The sequence below is a fragment of the Canis lupus genome, chromosome 6 (assembly GCF_048164855.1).
Source record: "Canis lupus baileyi chromosome 6, mCanLup2.hap1, whole genome shotgun sequence".
NCBI lineage: Eukaryota > Metazoa > Chordata > Mammalia > Carnivora > Canidae > Canis > Canis lupus.
The window spans coordinates 42160975-42176999 of record NC_132843.1 but is presented as its reverse complement, the minus strand read 5'-3'; the positions used below and the strand labels follow the sequence as shown (position 1 = coordinate 42176999).

The 16025-nt window shown below is 46.3% G+C and overlaps 1 protein-coding gene and 1 long non-coding RNA gene across 17 annotated transcripts in view; one reads left to right on the top strand and one right to left on the bottom strand.

Annotated features, from left to right (window-relative positions):
- Positions 1–1012: 1012 nt before the first annotated feature.
- Positions 1013–16025, bottom strand: part of DNAH14 (dynein axonemal heavy chain 14) — a 334169-nt gene continuing 319156 nt past the window's right edge. For 15 of the 16 annotated variants that reach the window (XM_072830144.1, XM_072830141.1, XM_072830140.1 and 12 more), the window contains 5 exons: positions 8946–9058; positions 7968–8107; positions 5525–5688; positions 1616–1762; positions 1013–1247 (listed from right to left, as the gene is read on the bottom strand). In XM_072830144.1, coding sequence (XP_072686245.1) covers positions 1035–1247; positions 1616–1762; positions 5525–5688; positions 7968–8107; positions 8946–9058 — 777 coding nt within the window. In that variant the 3' untranslated portion in view covers positions 1013–1034. Of the gene's footprint in view, positions 1248–1615; positions 1763–5524; positions 5689–7967; positions 8108–8945; positions 9059–16025 lie in introns of those variants that run through there. The other variant, XR_012032771.1, reaches the window with a different exon arrangement.
- Positions 1806–10588, top strand: LOC140635456 (uncharacterized). The gene is made up of 3 exons (XR_012032776.1): positions 1806–2151; positions 8723–8910; positions 10412–10588. It is a non-coding gene; the product is annotated as an uncharacterized lncRNA (long non-coding RNA).

Here is a 16025-nt window from a genome sequence, read left to right as displayed (position 1 = left end):
GACGGTCCAGTGCAATGGACCAAATGCCAATTTCTTAATTTCTAATTGACAGAGATTCGGTCTCAGTCTTTTCTAGACTGTGGGGTGTAACTGGCTCATGTGTTTTTTGGATGGTTACCTTCAGAGAGTACAAGTTCATAGACACAAAGGTAAGCTGTTGGTATCCTGTTGGCAGTTCTCCTGGATCTAGCTAGGGGTGTGGGCCTGCCCTGCCCACGCTCCCGACGGTGGAGCATGGGTCCCCATCCGGGTTCCCCCTGCTGCTGAGGATGGGCTGTGAGTGTGGCTACAGGCCCTCCTCCACGCAGTGAGTGTGGGCAAGACTTAGGGCTCTGAGCAGCAGCTTCTAAAGCAGAGAGCTGGCCACCAGCACCCTGTGGTACGAGGCTGGCCCGGGGGTCCCAGAAGATCCTGATCCTGCTCAATGTGGTGCTCGGTGCTTGGTGCTTGGTGCTCCATGCTCGGTGCTCTGCAGCACAGGTCCTGCCACAAAAATGCATTTCCATAGTGACTGAGCATGCTGCCCTCTCGGGATTGGCTTTCAGAGGGAGGGGGTTTGGTGAGGTCACAGGACTTCCTGCAGAAGGGAAGAAGATCGCCTGTGTCTCAGAAGTCTGCAGGCTGCCCAGCAGGGTCCTGTTCTGGGCTCCAACAAGCCAGGAACTCCCAGGAACTCCCCCCTCGTGCGTATTTTACTGTTTGGAACTGAGGGAATCACTGTTGGGAATCAGGAAGTTATTCGAACATGCCCCAAGTGCTTGCTGGGTGTGGGGGTTTCCACTCTTACTGAAGGGGGACCTGCGCTCTGGGAGGTGCATGCTCACCGAGCATGATGCATGTTCACCAGGGTCAGTGCACGCTCACTGAGATGGTGCAGGCTCACTGGGGATGGTATGTGCTCACCGGGGACAGTATATGGTGGGGCCCCCCCGCTGAGCATGGATGTTTCTGTGGAAGGTGTTGGCTACATGCAAGGGTCTTGAGACACATAAAACTGGTTAAGAGTCAAAAATTCAATGGTTTGGTACATGTGTTTATTTCTCATTCTTCTCACAGAGCAGTGCAACCTGCATTGTGATCCAGTGACTAGGAGGTCTCCTTGTGGATAAATACACTGATGTTAGAAAGTTCGAGGGTAAGCCAGTTGTCAAAATTCTTGACCGCTCAGGTGTTTGATAAACTGGACATTCAAATGTGTAGAGTTCTGAATCTCTCTGCTCAGAAGTATTTGTTGTTTCAGTAGAAATCTTAAAAAAAAAAAAAAAAACAATAGTCACAAGCAAACCATGTGCTAGATCTGGGGGACAGTTGTAAAATGCATGCATTTTTGGTCAGTGGTTCTGTGGCTGCATATTCGGGATACGCCAGAGACTCGAACTTGCCGAGTGATCATCATGACATCACGGTACATAGTCTGGAGAAGCAGCATTGGATGTTGGTATAGCATCTACTTCAGATGTTAGCAATCAGTATTCTGGGCTATTTTAAGTGTCGTTTGCTGTCTGAAGTATTTATCACACGTCCTAGTGAGGCCACAGGAGTGGGGTTGGACGTGCCTGGCAGCCCTGAGGGAAAGCCAGGAGGGCTGACTCCTGACCAAAAGGTAGGCAGTTACCTTTGTTGGCAAGAAATAGATTTCAGGAAAATCGCAGCATAGCTCACGAGGCAGCGAGTCTTCTAGTGCATTTTGTTCATGATTCCACCTGGCTCCCTCGATGAATAAGCCAAAAATGTGAACTCCCACGTGTGTGCGGTCCGTGCCCTGCCGTAGGAGAAGTGGTGTCAGTGGCTTCCCGGCGCGATGCTTCCTTGAACAGAAGCTCTGTCGGGTGGGGGTCCCTCCCAGCCCGGCCCTGCTGGTCCTCCCAGGTTCCCGTCCTCCCAGGGGTACGGTCGTCCTTCCTGGTCTCCGGGGGCCGTGACTCTGGTGACTCTGACATGGTCCCAGGGCTTCTGCATGTCAGCACAACCACCCAACACCAGAAGCATCTACATCAGGCCAAGTGCACGGCCACCAATGGCCCTCGGTTTAATTCCCAGGTATGCATCCAAGGAAAATGAGTATCCGTGTCCATCCAAAGACAGAGTCAGCAGATCGCAACAGTCCTCCACAGACATCGACCCTCAGCCCATCACCGGGGAGAACCTGTGGTACGCGATTAGCACGACAGCACACTCCCGAGCCACCAAACACCCGTTCCTATGCACGCTGCAGGGACGAGTCTCACTCTGACTGGGAGCAAGAGCAGCCAGACCTGAGGAGGGGGCCCACTGCGGGGTCCCGCCGCCCCGGGAGTCGGGGTGGGGGGTGGGGGCGGAGGCGGGGCCGCGGGTGGGGTGGCCCAGGGACGTGCCCTGGCGGGGGTGCGAGCCAGGCAGCGAGCAGGATGCCTGCGCTCCTCATACTGTGCCTCGGGGAGTAAACACAAACCTGTGAAGAGCAAATAAATGGGAAACAGAAATTGAAGGCCAACAAAACACCATTACAGTTAATAAAGGCAAATTTGGTATATTTGAAGAAAGTAAATGAAGTAGACAAACTTGGCCAGTTTAAATTAGAAAAAAATTAGAAATGAGCAGAAGAATGTGTCATAAAGAATGTAGGGGGTGCCCCGGGGCTCAGGTGGTCAAGTGTCTGCTTTCGGCTCCGGTTGCGATCTTGGGGTCCTGGGATGGAGCCCCATGGAGTCAGGCTCCCTGCTCAGCAGGGCATCTGCTTCTCCCTCTGTCCCTCCCCTTGCTCTCTTTCTCTCTCTCTCTGTCAAATAAAATCTTAAAAAAAAAATAAAGGATTTGGTTCCCGGGAGGGACCACCTTGCAGGCTCAGGGTAAGGACTTGCCTCCCCAGCCGGTCCCCAGAGGGCTTGTGCTAATGAGATGGCTCAGGATGGGGGCTGGCGGGCACAGAAGGAGCCAACAGGAGATTTGGTGGGGGGGGGACATGGAGCCAGTGACATCAACCAGCCTCCGGGACTAGGGGAAGCCATGAGGGCAGTGATTCAGCCAATAGGGCTACATTAGGAAACCCCAGTGGAAATTCTCAAGACTGAAGCTTGGGTGAGCTTCCTGGGTGGGCAGCACTCTCCTGTTGTTACATGTCGACACCAGGAGGAACAGGGCCTGAGGACATGGAAGACTGATGTTTGGGACCCTCCCAGGCCTAGATTCTGCCCTATGTGTCTCTTCCTTTGGCTAGTTCTGATTTGTATCCTTTTGCTATAATAAAACTGTAAGTATAGTGTTTTCCTGGAGTTCTATGATCTTCCTAGCAAATTATTAAACCTGAGGGTGGTTTTAGGAAACCCCAAACTTGCAGCTGGTGTCAGAAGTCTTGGATGTAACAGCCTCGGAGGACTGTGTCCTTAATCTCCAGCATGGCTAAGCCCAGGTAGAGAGCTAACATAGAGAGGAAGATGTAGGGCATTACAAACCCTATTCACAATAGCACGATTACAAAACACTTAGGAAAACAGTGTAAACATAAATTTCTAAGATCAATGTGAAGAAAAACCTGAATAAATGGAAAGATAAACCATGTTTCTATATGGAGAGATTCAATACTAAAGAGATAACCATTCTCTCCCAAATTTATACATAAATGTCCAGCAAGCTGATCAAAATCCCAAGTTAAAAAATGAAATATAAAAGGCCTACTGTCAAATTCATCTAGAAGAGAAAGCATGCACAAATCATTTTCAAAAGAAACCATGAATTCATGGATTTGAAGACATGCTTATGTCAATACTGCCCAAAGCGATTACAGAGTCAGTGCTATCTATCCCCATCAAAATCCCAAAATCCCAATAACAAAATCTATTCTAAAATTCATAAGGAATTTCAAGGACAACCAAGTAAACAAGATAATCCTGAAGAAAAATGCTGGAGTTCTTACACTTCTTGATTTCAAAGCTTATGATAGTGATGGTAATCAAAACAGTGTGCTATCGTAAAAAAAAAAAAAGAACATAAATAAACATTGACATATGTGTTCAAATGATCTGCAACAAAGGTGCTATGATATTCAATGTGGAAAGAACAAGTCTCTTCAATAAGTGGTACTGGGAAAATTAGACATCACCCACCACATAGAGCATGACCTTATGTCTAAACATTAATTCAAAATGGATCAAAGACTGAAACTTAAGAGCTAACACTATGAAACTCTCAGAGGAAAACAGAGCAGAAAAGCTTCATGATATGGGGCTTGTTGGTAGTTTCTTGGTTGTGACAGCAGAAGCACAACAGAAGAAATAGTACATACACTGTGCTACATCACAATTAACAATTTTTGTGCATCAAAGGATGCTGTCCCAGAATGGAGAGGTAACCCACAGGACAAAGAAAAATACAAGTCATACATACTGTAAGAGATTAATATCCAGCATACCTAAGGAACTCCTACAACTTAACAACAAAAAATCCTGGTGAAAAAAAAATGGGCAAAGAGCTTGAACAGACTTTCGCCAAAGAGGACACACAGAGGGCCAATGAGCACACCTCAAGATGCTCAGCATCCTGAATCACTAGGGAAATGCAGATGCAAACCTCAGTGAGATACCACCTCACAGCCACTGGGATGGCTACTATCAAAACCTAGAAAATGACAGGTATTGGCAAGGATGTAGGGAAGGGAACCCCTAGTGCCCTGTTGGTGGGAATGCAGACTGGTGCCACCACTTGGGAACAGTATGGAGGCTCCCCAGAAAGTTGAACAGAATTGCCAAATAATCCAACAATCCCAATCCTAGACATATACCCAAATTAATCAAAAGCTCAAATCCTTGTGCACCCACATTCAAGGAAGCAGTGTTTATGGTAGACAGAAGGAGGGAGCAATCCTGGTGACACTGGCTGGTGGCAGCGTGGTGCAATGCCCTCAAACCCCTGTGCAAAGCCCTTCACCCAACGTGGCTGTACTTAAGAGATGAGGCCTCTTGGGCAGTAATTAAGGTCAAGTGAAGTCACATGGGTGGGGGCCTGATCCACCAGGATTAGCGTCCTCCTTGAGAAGAGACTAGAGAGCTCACTCACTTTCTCCACTGATCTACACTGAGGAAAGTTCTGGAGACAGACAGTGAATGTGCACAATGTTACAGAACTGTACACTTAGACATAGTTAAAATGACGGTTTTACATTATGTATATTTTGCCACAATAAGAAGTGGGAAAAAGTAGTAATTCTCTTAAAGAAAAAAAAGTACAAAGAAGGATCTGCACAAACTCTGCTCATGCAGCACCCGGCTCAGAGGAAGGCAGGAGTGAGGCTGGTGAGGAAGTGACTGGACATATGGACATGTACTCCAATGTTTTAAGCAGGCTAGTACCTTTTTTTTTTTTTTTAAAGATGTTATTTATTCATTCATGAGAAACACAGAGAGGGAGAGAGGCAGAGACACAGGCAGAGGGAGAAGCAGGCCCCATGCAGGGAGCCCGACGTGGGACTCGATCCCGGGACTCCAGGATCACGCCCTGGGCTGAAGGCGGCGCTAAACCGCTGAGCCACCTGGGCTGCCTGGGGTAGTACCTTAAAGGCTCTCCTGACGATGTTGAGTTTCTTCTGGATGATTATGGAGAACTCCTCATCTTTGATGTCAGTGGTGTCCGAGGTCACATGGTGGGTAAAAGTGAGGGCGTCTATAGAGATTCCCTGGGACTTTCCATAGTCTTGAAGCACAGCAGTAAGAAAGGCTTTGGAGAAAAACACCCAAGCAGTTCCCAGTGAGTCGGGGGAGTCAGGGGCTGAGTATGCCCTAGGGGTTCCCTGGGGTCTGAGAGAGCAGTGTTGATGGACTCCATCCTCCTGGCAACAGAGCTGGGTCCCAGAGACAGTAGAAGACCGGAGCGTGTCAGAGTCTTTCTCAGGAAGTGGTGTTCAGACATCGGGAGAGGGAAGCACATCTCCCCTGGAGTTGCTAAGCGGTGGGGGGGCTGTTTCTACCTTTGGTTGCATGAAAAGTGCTGTGTGCAGCTGAGGAAAAGGAGACCAAGGCAGTGCAAACAGAGCTAAGAGATGAGGAGGAGGCTGAGAGTAGCATAGAGGACAGTCACCTGGAACCATCCATTCCTGAAGCCAACAGCCTTGGCTTCCTCTTTACTCATATGAGCCTATATTTACTCTGTTTTGCTCAAGCAAGTCTGGATCACGCTGTGTGTCTGATTACCAACACTCTTAACGTGGATCCTAACAGTTCTTGCAGGTACTGTTCTTGTCTAATCCACCCTGCATTTTGCCCGGACCCTCATCCTACTTCTGAATCCTGTCACAGCCCTGCCCAGAACCTGCCCTGGCAGTCCTCACAGAGTGAATTCTAGGGCCTTCACTGGGCCACCGAGCCCCTGTCACGCTGGTCCATGTCCTCTGCTCGTGGCTGCGGGAATGACCCGCTGAGACAGGGCACCTCCTATGTGTCCTTGAGCCTGCCTCCTGCCTGGATGGCCATTCTCATCCTTTGCCTATAACTGTCTGAGACCCCAGAAGCCGTCAGTGCCGGCAGGTCAGAGGGGCCCTCGCCCTCCTCCATGCACCTCAGGGCTCTGCAGGCTGCAGGAGACCAGACTGCGCTGTGGATGCCGTTAGGCCTCTGGTGGCAGGTGCCACACGGGGCCTGCAGTGCTGGGCGGTGCTGCCCCGTGGTGTGTGGAGCCTCCATCTCTCCTGCAAGCCAGCCCTGCACAACTGCGCACCGGCCACTGCATTGTCTTCCCCGATTGTCTTAGACATGACAGGTGGCTAGTGGCTATCCCCTTGCTGCCCATCACGTGGCTCCACCCTGGGTCTCTATGTCAGTAAAGGGTGTCAGCCTCCACCAGCTGTGGGAGCCAGAGGGCCAGGGCCAGCGCACACACTCTGTCCCTCAGGGTCCCCCCCCGGGGCCACCCCCAGCTCCTGCCTGGAGACCAAGCAGACCCACCCTGGCTCCTCCCTGGCCTGACCATGGCCGTGGCCCCTTGGCTGCAGGGGGCAGACTCCCTGGTGTGTCCCCAGCCTGCCCAGCGTCCCCACTGCACCCTGCCCAGTCACCCTTCCCACACTGGGGGACTTCCAGTTTGTGCCACGGTCACACACAGGGATTTCCAAGTCACACAAGCCAAGGTCTTATCTTGGCTCAGGTGTGTCTGGTCCTGGGAGTATGGGGAAACTCCGTAACTTCTCTGCCATGGTTCTCCTCTCTGAGAACAGGAGTGACAATATTCAGGACCCTGTAAGATGGTCAGGAGCGCTGAATGAGCAAGTGTCTACCAAGCCCTCAGAGCAGCCCGTGGCTCCCCATCAGGGTGTATTAGGGTGGGATCTCCATCCTCCTGCCTGTTGCACTGCACACTACCTTACAGGCAGCCAGGTCTTTCCTGAGGAGCCTCCCTGACTTCAGCTCGGGGCCCTGTGCTCTGTTCCAAAGCCGTTCCTTTATTTATGCATATGTATCTGCTCAGAAAGTCACTTAATCATTCTTCAAATATTTCCCAAGAGATTTTTTTAGGTGCTGGGGGCTAATAGATGTGAGGGGTATGGCAGGGCATTAGGACACACCTGGGTCTGCCCTCATGGTGCTTAGGACCTAGCCATGCCCCTCTACCACTCCCATAACCCTCAACCACATGCTGTGGTGACATGTTCTGCTGGGACACCTTTCCTTCCTGCTGGATGTCTATGCTGAGCATGGTGCCCAGACCCAGCGCCATTCATTCATAAAGGAGTGAAAATGGCCAAAGCACAGATGCACTCCCTTGGGGAGTACCCATCTGCAGCAGTCCCAGTGAAGTGCAGTGGCCCCTGAGAGGGGTGTGGGGTCAGCCTCTGACATCCCAGAATCAGCCTCCTATAGATGACGTGACACGGCCGGCCAGGTGTAGGTGTGCTCTGAGGAGGATGGTCTAGTTTAGCATGGAGGGAGGTAGGAGTGAGGAAAGGAAGAGAGTGGGAGGGAGAAGAGACCGCCCAGGTGCGGGTACCTGCAGGGTGCACTCACCTTGTGGAAAGAAGAAAGCTGGGAGCCAGTATCTTGCAGGAAATCCTTCAAAGAAATCACTGTTCTTATCATAGGGATATTTGGGGCTTTGGGCAGGTGATGGAATAGAAAGATTCGAGACTGTGACAAATCTCATATACCTGTTGGAGGCAGACCATGGGCAGAGAGGTCAGGGCACCACCAATGCACGCTTTCCCACCACCATCCCTCTGAGGTCCTTCCTTTCCATCTCAAGCTCTCCCACTCAGGACCCAATCTCATACTTTAGTGGAGACCAACTATGGTTCACACATGCGGGAAGGCCATGGATTTGGGTGACAAGGGGTGCTGCTCCATGCTGGAGGTCCTGGCTGTGCCCTAAGGCATCTATTCCAGAGTTGCTGGTTTCTATAAGAGGAGATGCCCCAGCACTCACTTAGAGTTAAATGGCACAAAACACAGTTTGGTACAAACTTTGGAACTGGATTTTCTGGGTTCAAATCTTAATACTTTCACTCTCTGGTTGCAAAGCACTTGGCAAGCTACTTCAAGTCTTTGTGGCTCTGTGTGCTCATCTCTACAATGAGGGTGATGATGAAGGATGGTACCCCCTGTGTGTCACAGGGCTACTGTGACAATGACATGACTCCTTGAGTGTTGGCTGCTCTCATGCTGTTCAGATTATTTCAATTTGTGTGTTAAACACATTTAAAAATTACACATAACTAATTCTCATTTCCTTTCACATTTCTCCCTGCTGGTTTCCTGGGACACAGTGCAGAATCACAGAAGTACACATGCACGAGGTGCAGGCCACAGAGTCCTTCAAGTGGACGGACCACGGACAGGACTCTCAGCATCCCATGTCTCCAGGTCTTCATCCTAAACTAAAAATAACACTTCTTCCCCCTTGCTTAATTCACATGTTGCTCTGAGAACCCCAAAGGCCAAGCTCTAAGCCACAGTAAGTAAGAGATATAAGGCGGCTTTCATCCATACCGATGATGTATTGCAGTATAAGCCATTTTGGCCCAAGTATTGAAGAAATTCAGTCGTTGGATGAGATCATTAACCCAGGAACTCAGGGGCTTACAGGACTTGTAGGCATGTTTCTGTTGGGATTTAGAGATAGGTACATCATATTTTTTGTTGTCATTAGAATTTATTTTGGGGGTCATTGGGAGCATATCTGTGAACTTGTACTCAATTTCCAAGGAAAAATAACTTGGCAGAAGGATGCCATTTTCTAGCTGAGAGCACATGAGAAATATGAAAACTAATACCCAGGAAAAGAAGCATTATCTTAACTGTGTTTTGGACAAAACACCTGACATTTCCAACCTGGCTGAAGGCTTTTTATCACTCTCCTCAAGTCCTTTGGTCTGCTCCTTTCCCCTTCTCTGGGCAGCTTAACTTCACAAGCAGTTAAATGTGAGCAATTTCAACTCCCCAGCCTTCCCCTATACCAAATCCGACAAACCCATCTACTGCCTACTGTTGAATCACCTGTCCTTCTAGTTCTGAGTCAAGCAGACCTGCCATGCTCTGCAAAGCCTTTCTGGAGTTTGCCTCTCTTCAGTAGCTTCAGCTTTCCATTCTTCACCCTGTTTATTTTATTGTTATTTTTTAAAATTTTTTCTTCACCCTGTTTATTAACATGCCCTTCTATCCTAAATACACAACCATCCAACACTCAATCCTACTTGTTTTATTCTGAACAAAATACTAGCAAATTGAATTCAGGAACACATTAGAAGGATCATAAACCCTAATCAACTGGGATTCACCCCAGGATGCAAGGATGGCTCGACATATGGGAATCAATAAATGTGACACACCACATAAACAGAATGAAGGAGGGGCATCTGGGTGGCTCAGTGGTTGAGCATCTGCTCAGTGGTGGAGCATCGGCTCCTCAAATTAGGCATAGAAGGAATGTTCCTCAGCATAATAAAGGCTACAGATGACAAGCCCATAGCTAGCATCATACTGAATGGTCAAAGGTTAAAAGCCTTTCCTCTAGGATCAAGAACAAGACAAGAAGCCCACTCTCACCATTTCTATTCAACATAGTATAGAAAGTCCTAGCCATAGCAATTGGGCAAGAAAAAGAAACAAAAAGCATACAAATTCGGAAGGAAGAAGTAAAATGGTCTCTGCAGATGATATCATCTTATATATAGAAAACCCTAAAGACCCCCCCAAAACTGTAGAATAAACGAAATCAGTAAAGTTGCAGGATATAAAATCAACATAGAGAAATTAATTACATTTCCACATATTAACAACAAACCATCCGAAAGAGAAATTAAGAAAGCAATCCTATCTATAATAGCATCAAAAATAACAAAATACTTAGGGCTAAATTTAAACAAGGAGGTAAAAGATCTATATATTAAAAAACTGTACAAAATTGATGAAAGACGTTGAGAAAGTCACAAATGGAAATATTTCTTGTCTTCTAGGATTGGAAGAATATTGTGAACATGTCTATACTATCCCAAGTGTCAACAGATTCAATACAATCCTGATCAAAATTCCCATGGCATTTTTCTCAGAAACAAAGTTTCCTAAAATTTGTATGGAACTACAAAACACACTACATATCCAAAGCACTTCTAAAAAAGAAGACCCAAGCTGCAGGCATCACACTTCTTGATTTTGAGTTCTATTACAAATTTGTAATAATTTGTAATGCTAATTACATGTAATGCTAAAAACAGCATGGCACTGGCATAAAAATAGGCACATAGATTAGAACAGAATAGAGAGCCCAGACAAATTCAGTGATGTATGGTCAACTAATTTTTGACAAGGGTGCAAAGAACACAAACTGGGGTAAGAACAGTCTCTTCAACAAATGAAGCTGAGAAAACTGGTTATCCACATGCAAAACAAGGACATAAGATCCCTATCTTACACCATTCAAAAAGTAGAAATGGATCAAACACTTAAATATGAAATCTGAAACCGTAAAACTTATAGAAGAAAATATATGGAAAAAGATCCTTGACATTGGTCTTGTCAATGATTTATTGGATAAGACACCAGAGCACAGGCAACAAAAGCTAAAATAAGCAAGGGGGACTATACTCCTTCTGCACAGCAAAGGAAACAATCAATAAATTGGAAAAGCAACTTACAGAATCAGAGAAAATATTCACAAGCCATATATTTGACAAGGGGTTAAATCCAAAATATACAAAACACTCATCCAAACTCAATAGCAAACAAACAAACAAACAAAAAAACAATCCAATTTAAAAAAATGGCCAAAAGGGCCTGAAGAGCCATTTTCCTAAGGAAGATATACAAATTGCCAACAGGTACATGAAAAGGTGCTCCACATCACTAGTTACCAGGGAAATGCAAACCAAACCACAAGGAGATAGCACCCTATATGTTAGGATGGTCATCATCAAAAAGATAGGTGATGACAAATATTGATGAGAATGTGGAAAAGGGAAACCCTTATACATTGTTGGTGGGAATTTAAAATGGATCAGTCATTTATTTTATTTTAGAGAGAGAGCAAGCACGCCTGCATGAGTGGGGAGAGGGGTGGAGAGGGAGAGGGAAAGAATCTCAAGCAAAGTTCATGTTGAGTGTGGAGCCTGACATGGGGCTTCATCTCCTGACGTTGAGATCATGACCTGAGCTGAAACCGAGAGTCAGATGCTTAAGTAACTGAGGCACCCAGGTGCCCCTAAAATGATTCAATCATTATGGAAAACTGTATGGAATTTCTCAGAAATTAAAAATTGAACTACCAAAAAAAAAAAATTGAACTACCACATGACTCAGCAGTCCCACTCTGATATATGTGTGTGTATATGCATGTATATATACACATGTATGTATGTATGTACACATATACACATATATGTATACATATATACACACATATATATGTGTGTGTATATATACACACACACACACACACACACACACGAAGGAACTAGAATCAGTGTTTTGAAGCTGCCTGCCCCCAGCCCATTGCTAGGGCCACAGTCAGACTGGCGTGTGGTCATCTTCCCTCTCGCTGGGGCAGGACTCACTTTGGAGTGGGGCTGGCCCCTATCCCAGCTATTCTCACACTGCCAGGGTGGTGGCACAGCTTTGGATGGACCCTTGCCAAGGGCATGTTGGAGCTGGCAGATCTGCAGAAGAGCCAGGGTGTGGGGTACGCAGTGTTAGCAATGTCTGCTGTCGGGGGCAGGTGGGGGCTGCAGTGGAGGACTGGCTGGAGGGGATGTATGTGAAGACGAGGAGCAGGGTGGTGAGTGATGGAGCCGTGCTGGTTCCCATGGTTGTCTGCAGACTCATGGAGGGAGATGGTGCCAGCTCCTTTTTTCCTGGAGGGGTCTCCCAGGACCTCCAGGAGAGGCTCTGTGATTAGTAAACAAATCTCTCTCCCATATGCTTCAACTGTTCTTCAAACCACTTCTGTGCAATTATCTCCATAGGCTATTTTTTGTTCTGTTTCTTTAAGGGCAGGGACTCAATTTCCTCTCTCCCCCACTGGTTTTTAAAGTCACAGGTGTTAAGCCCACTGATTTTAAGACCTGGCAAAGTTAGGCCCCTCTGATTTTCAAAGCTAAATGTTCTGGGGATTTGTCTTTGCTCTATGGGTCCCCCATACCTGGGGGTCCACTCCTCTTCCCTCTCTGCCCGGCTGCACTCCTTCCTCCCATGGACTGTCTGCACATCCTCAGAAACCCTTGCCAAGTCAGTCCTCGTTATTCATGAATTACATCTTTGCAAACTTGACTGCTTCGTAAAAAATATTTTTTAAAGATTTTATTTATTTTACGGGGAGAGAGCACCAGTGTGGGGAGGGACAGAGAGAGAGAACCTCAGGCTGATTCTTTGCTGAGCACAATGCCTGTCATGGGACTCGATCTCACAACCAATGAGATCATGACCTGAGCCGAAATCATGAGTCTGATGCTCAACTGACTGAGCCACTCAGGTGCCCCTAAAAATATTTCTAACTCCAAAATTGTACCACTGGTGCTTTGGTAGTCATTTACACACATATGTAGAGTGGCAAAAAAATTTCAGTCCCCTACCAGCACATTCCCAACTGAGACCAAAAAGGTGATATTCTGCTTGTTTTTTCTTTCCATGATCTATTTAGTGCTACAGTTTTCATATTTTTTTGCTTTTTGTTGGTGATTTTACTGCTTAAAATGGCTCCAAGCATAGTGCTAAAATTCTACCTGGTGTTCCTGCACAGAAGAAGGCTGTGATGTACTTCACGCAGAAAATACACATGTTAGGTAAGCTTTGCTCACTCATGAATTATACTGCTGTTGGCCATGAGATATTAATGATTCAATACTACATAGATGTCTTTATGCAAACATACATAAAACAAGATTATTTATTGATTGGGTGACAAAAATGTGATCAGAAGCAATAGTTCAGTGTTCACTAGTGCAGTGTTCATGGCCACTTAACTACTGCAAATAAGGAAAATCAACTATATATGCGTATATATGTGGAGAGAGAGAATTGGAAGAAAACATAGAAAAATAACAAATTTTCCCTGGGTGATAGAATTATGAGTGTTTTTTTAAAAGTTTTATTTATTTATTTGACAGCACAAACAGGGGGAACTGCAGAGGGAGAGGGAGAAGCAGACTTCCCCCTGAGCAGGGATCCTGGCACAGGGATCAATCTCAAGACCCTGGGATTATGACCTGACTGACTGAGCCACCCAGACACCTTAAGTGATTTCTATTTCTGCCTTATCCTTTCTATATTTTCATACTTCTACAATGAGAATATATTGCTCTTTGTAGACAGAAAAAAATTGAATGACACTCATAAACTAAAAATTAAAAATAAAAGATGAAATGATTCCTGGGCCTTTGTCTTAAGCAGAAAACCAAATTTTAGAAACACAAAAATTATTAGAACAAGAATAAAATCAGCCATGAAGTTCTTGCAGCATGGAGTAGGAAATGAACAAGGATTGTTGAAAAGGTAATACAATGTTGAAAACAAAACTATTGCTCCAGAAGTTAAATTCTCCTTTTATATTAGCCCTCCCTCAAACCCTGAAGCCCACACCAGATTAAAAACCTATATAGACACATTAAAGGATGCATAACATCATTTGTCATCAGGAAAATACATATCAAAACCACAATGAGATACAACTTCACATCTACCAGGATGAGTAGAATCAAAAAGGCAGATAATAACAAACATTGCAAGGATATGGAGAAATTGGAATCCCTGTATACTGCTCCTGGGAATGTAAAATGGTGTGGCCACTTTGGAGAATAGTCTGTAAGTTCCTCAAAAAGTTACACAGCACTACCATTGAACCTCACAATTCCACTCCTAGGTATATACCCAAGAGAAATGACAGCATTGCCACATAAAAACTTTCTATGAATGTTCATAGCAGCATTACTCCTAATAGCCAGAAGATAGAGACAATGCCAACATTCCCGATGAATGGACAAACAGAATATGGTAGGTACACAGAGATGGATATACACAAACACATGAATACAGCGGAATGTTATTCAGCCGTCAAAAGGACCGAAGTACTGGCACACGCTACAGCATGGATTAGCCTGGATAACAGGATGCTGAGTCAGTGGCGGCAGCCACAGGAGACCACACATTATAGGATTACATTCATGGGAAATGTCCAGAGCAGGCAAATCCATAGAGGCAGAAAGCAGATTAAGGATTGTCTAGACGAAGTGGAAAGAACAGCCCTGGATTAGATCTAGGAAAAGTAGGAAGAGACGATGGCTGGTCTAGACAACACCAACCCAAAGGGGAGGAAAGAGCAGAGGAGCCAATGAGGAGAACCAGAGATTAGGATAGAAAGTGGTCATGGAAGCCAGGGTGAGAGAGGGCAGAGGTGACCTGCAGAGAACAGGTGCAAAGCAGGACAGGGGCAGGGGGTGGGGGTGGGGAGGGGTGTGGAATCATGAACAGGAAAAGTAGACAGTGCCAAAGGTGATAAGTTCAGAGTCAGTGGGAAGAGGGGGCAGTTGCTGGTAAAGTTGTCAGGAAACTGGACGATAAAAGGAGGTCACAGAGTGAGGGCTGAGGGCCTCTCTCCTCCCCCACAACAGAGTGTTTTAAAATTAACGAATAATTGGCAAACATAATTGTATATGTTGAAAGTATACTATGTGATGATTGATAAACACTGTAGAGTGATTACCAAGGTGAAGATAACGAACGTGGTCATCATATACCACAGTTAACATGGTTACTCTTGTTTGTGTGATGGTGAGGATGCTCATCTATTTGCAGCAGCGTCCAAGTGCATGGCATTGCATTATCATATGTGGTCATCATGCTTTCCCCCTGCTCCTTTCAACTGATTCTTCTAAAAATATGTGCCCCTGACCACCACCACCTCTGCCTCCCCTCACCCACCCCTAGCCCACCCCATCCTGTTCTCTGTCTTCACAAAACTGGCTTTCTTATTTTAGATTCCACACAGAAGTGATCCATCATTTACCTTCCTCTGTCTGGCTTATTTCACTTGGCATAGACCCTGCAGTTTCACCTATGGTGTTGCAAATGGCAGGATTTCCTTCCCTTTTTATGGCTGAATAAATATGATTATGTGTATATATCATTTTTTTCCTTTTTCCAGTCATTCATCAAAAGACATTAAGCTGTTTCCATATCTGGGCTGCAATGAACATGGGAGTGTAGGTCCCCACTCCACCCACCAACAAAAGCTTCCAGGGGACAACACTGGGAGAGTACCCTGCAGTTTGGTGCTACTTCATCTCTGGTAAATACCTGGTCTGACTCAGCTCAAGCCCAAGGTGGCCCCAGACTGGCCCACTAACACCACAGGGACCAGACCCTTCCCACAACAGGCAGAGAGCTGACTGCAGGCAAACATGGCACAACCACAACAAGGTGCATGCATCACACACAGGAGACACCTCAGGAGTGCTAGATTCTGGTGAACAGGCAACATTGCAGTGCAGGGCATGACAAGACCTCTTCTTTATCAGGCCACTACTTTCAAGAGCAGGAGACATAGCTGGCTTTTCTAACACATAGAAACAGACACAGAGAGTA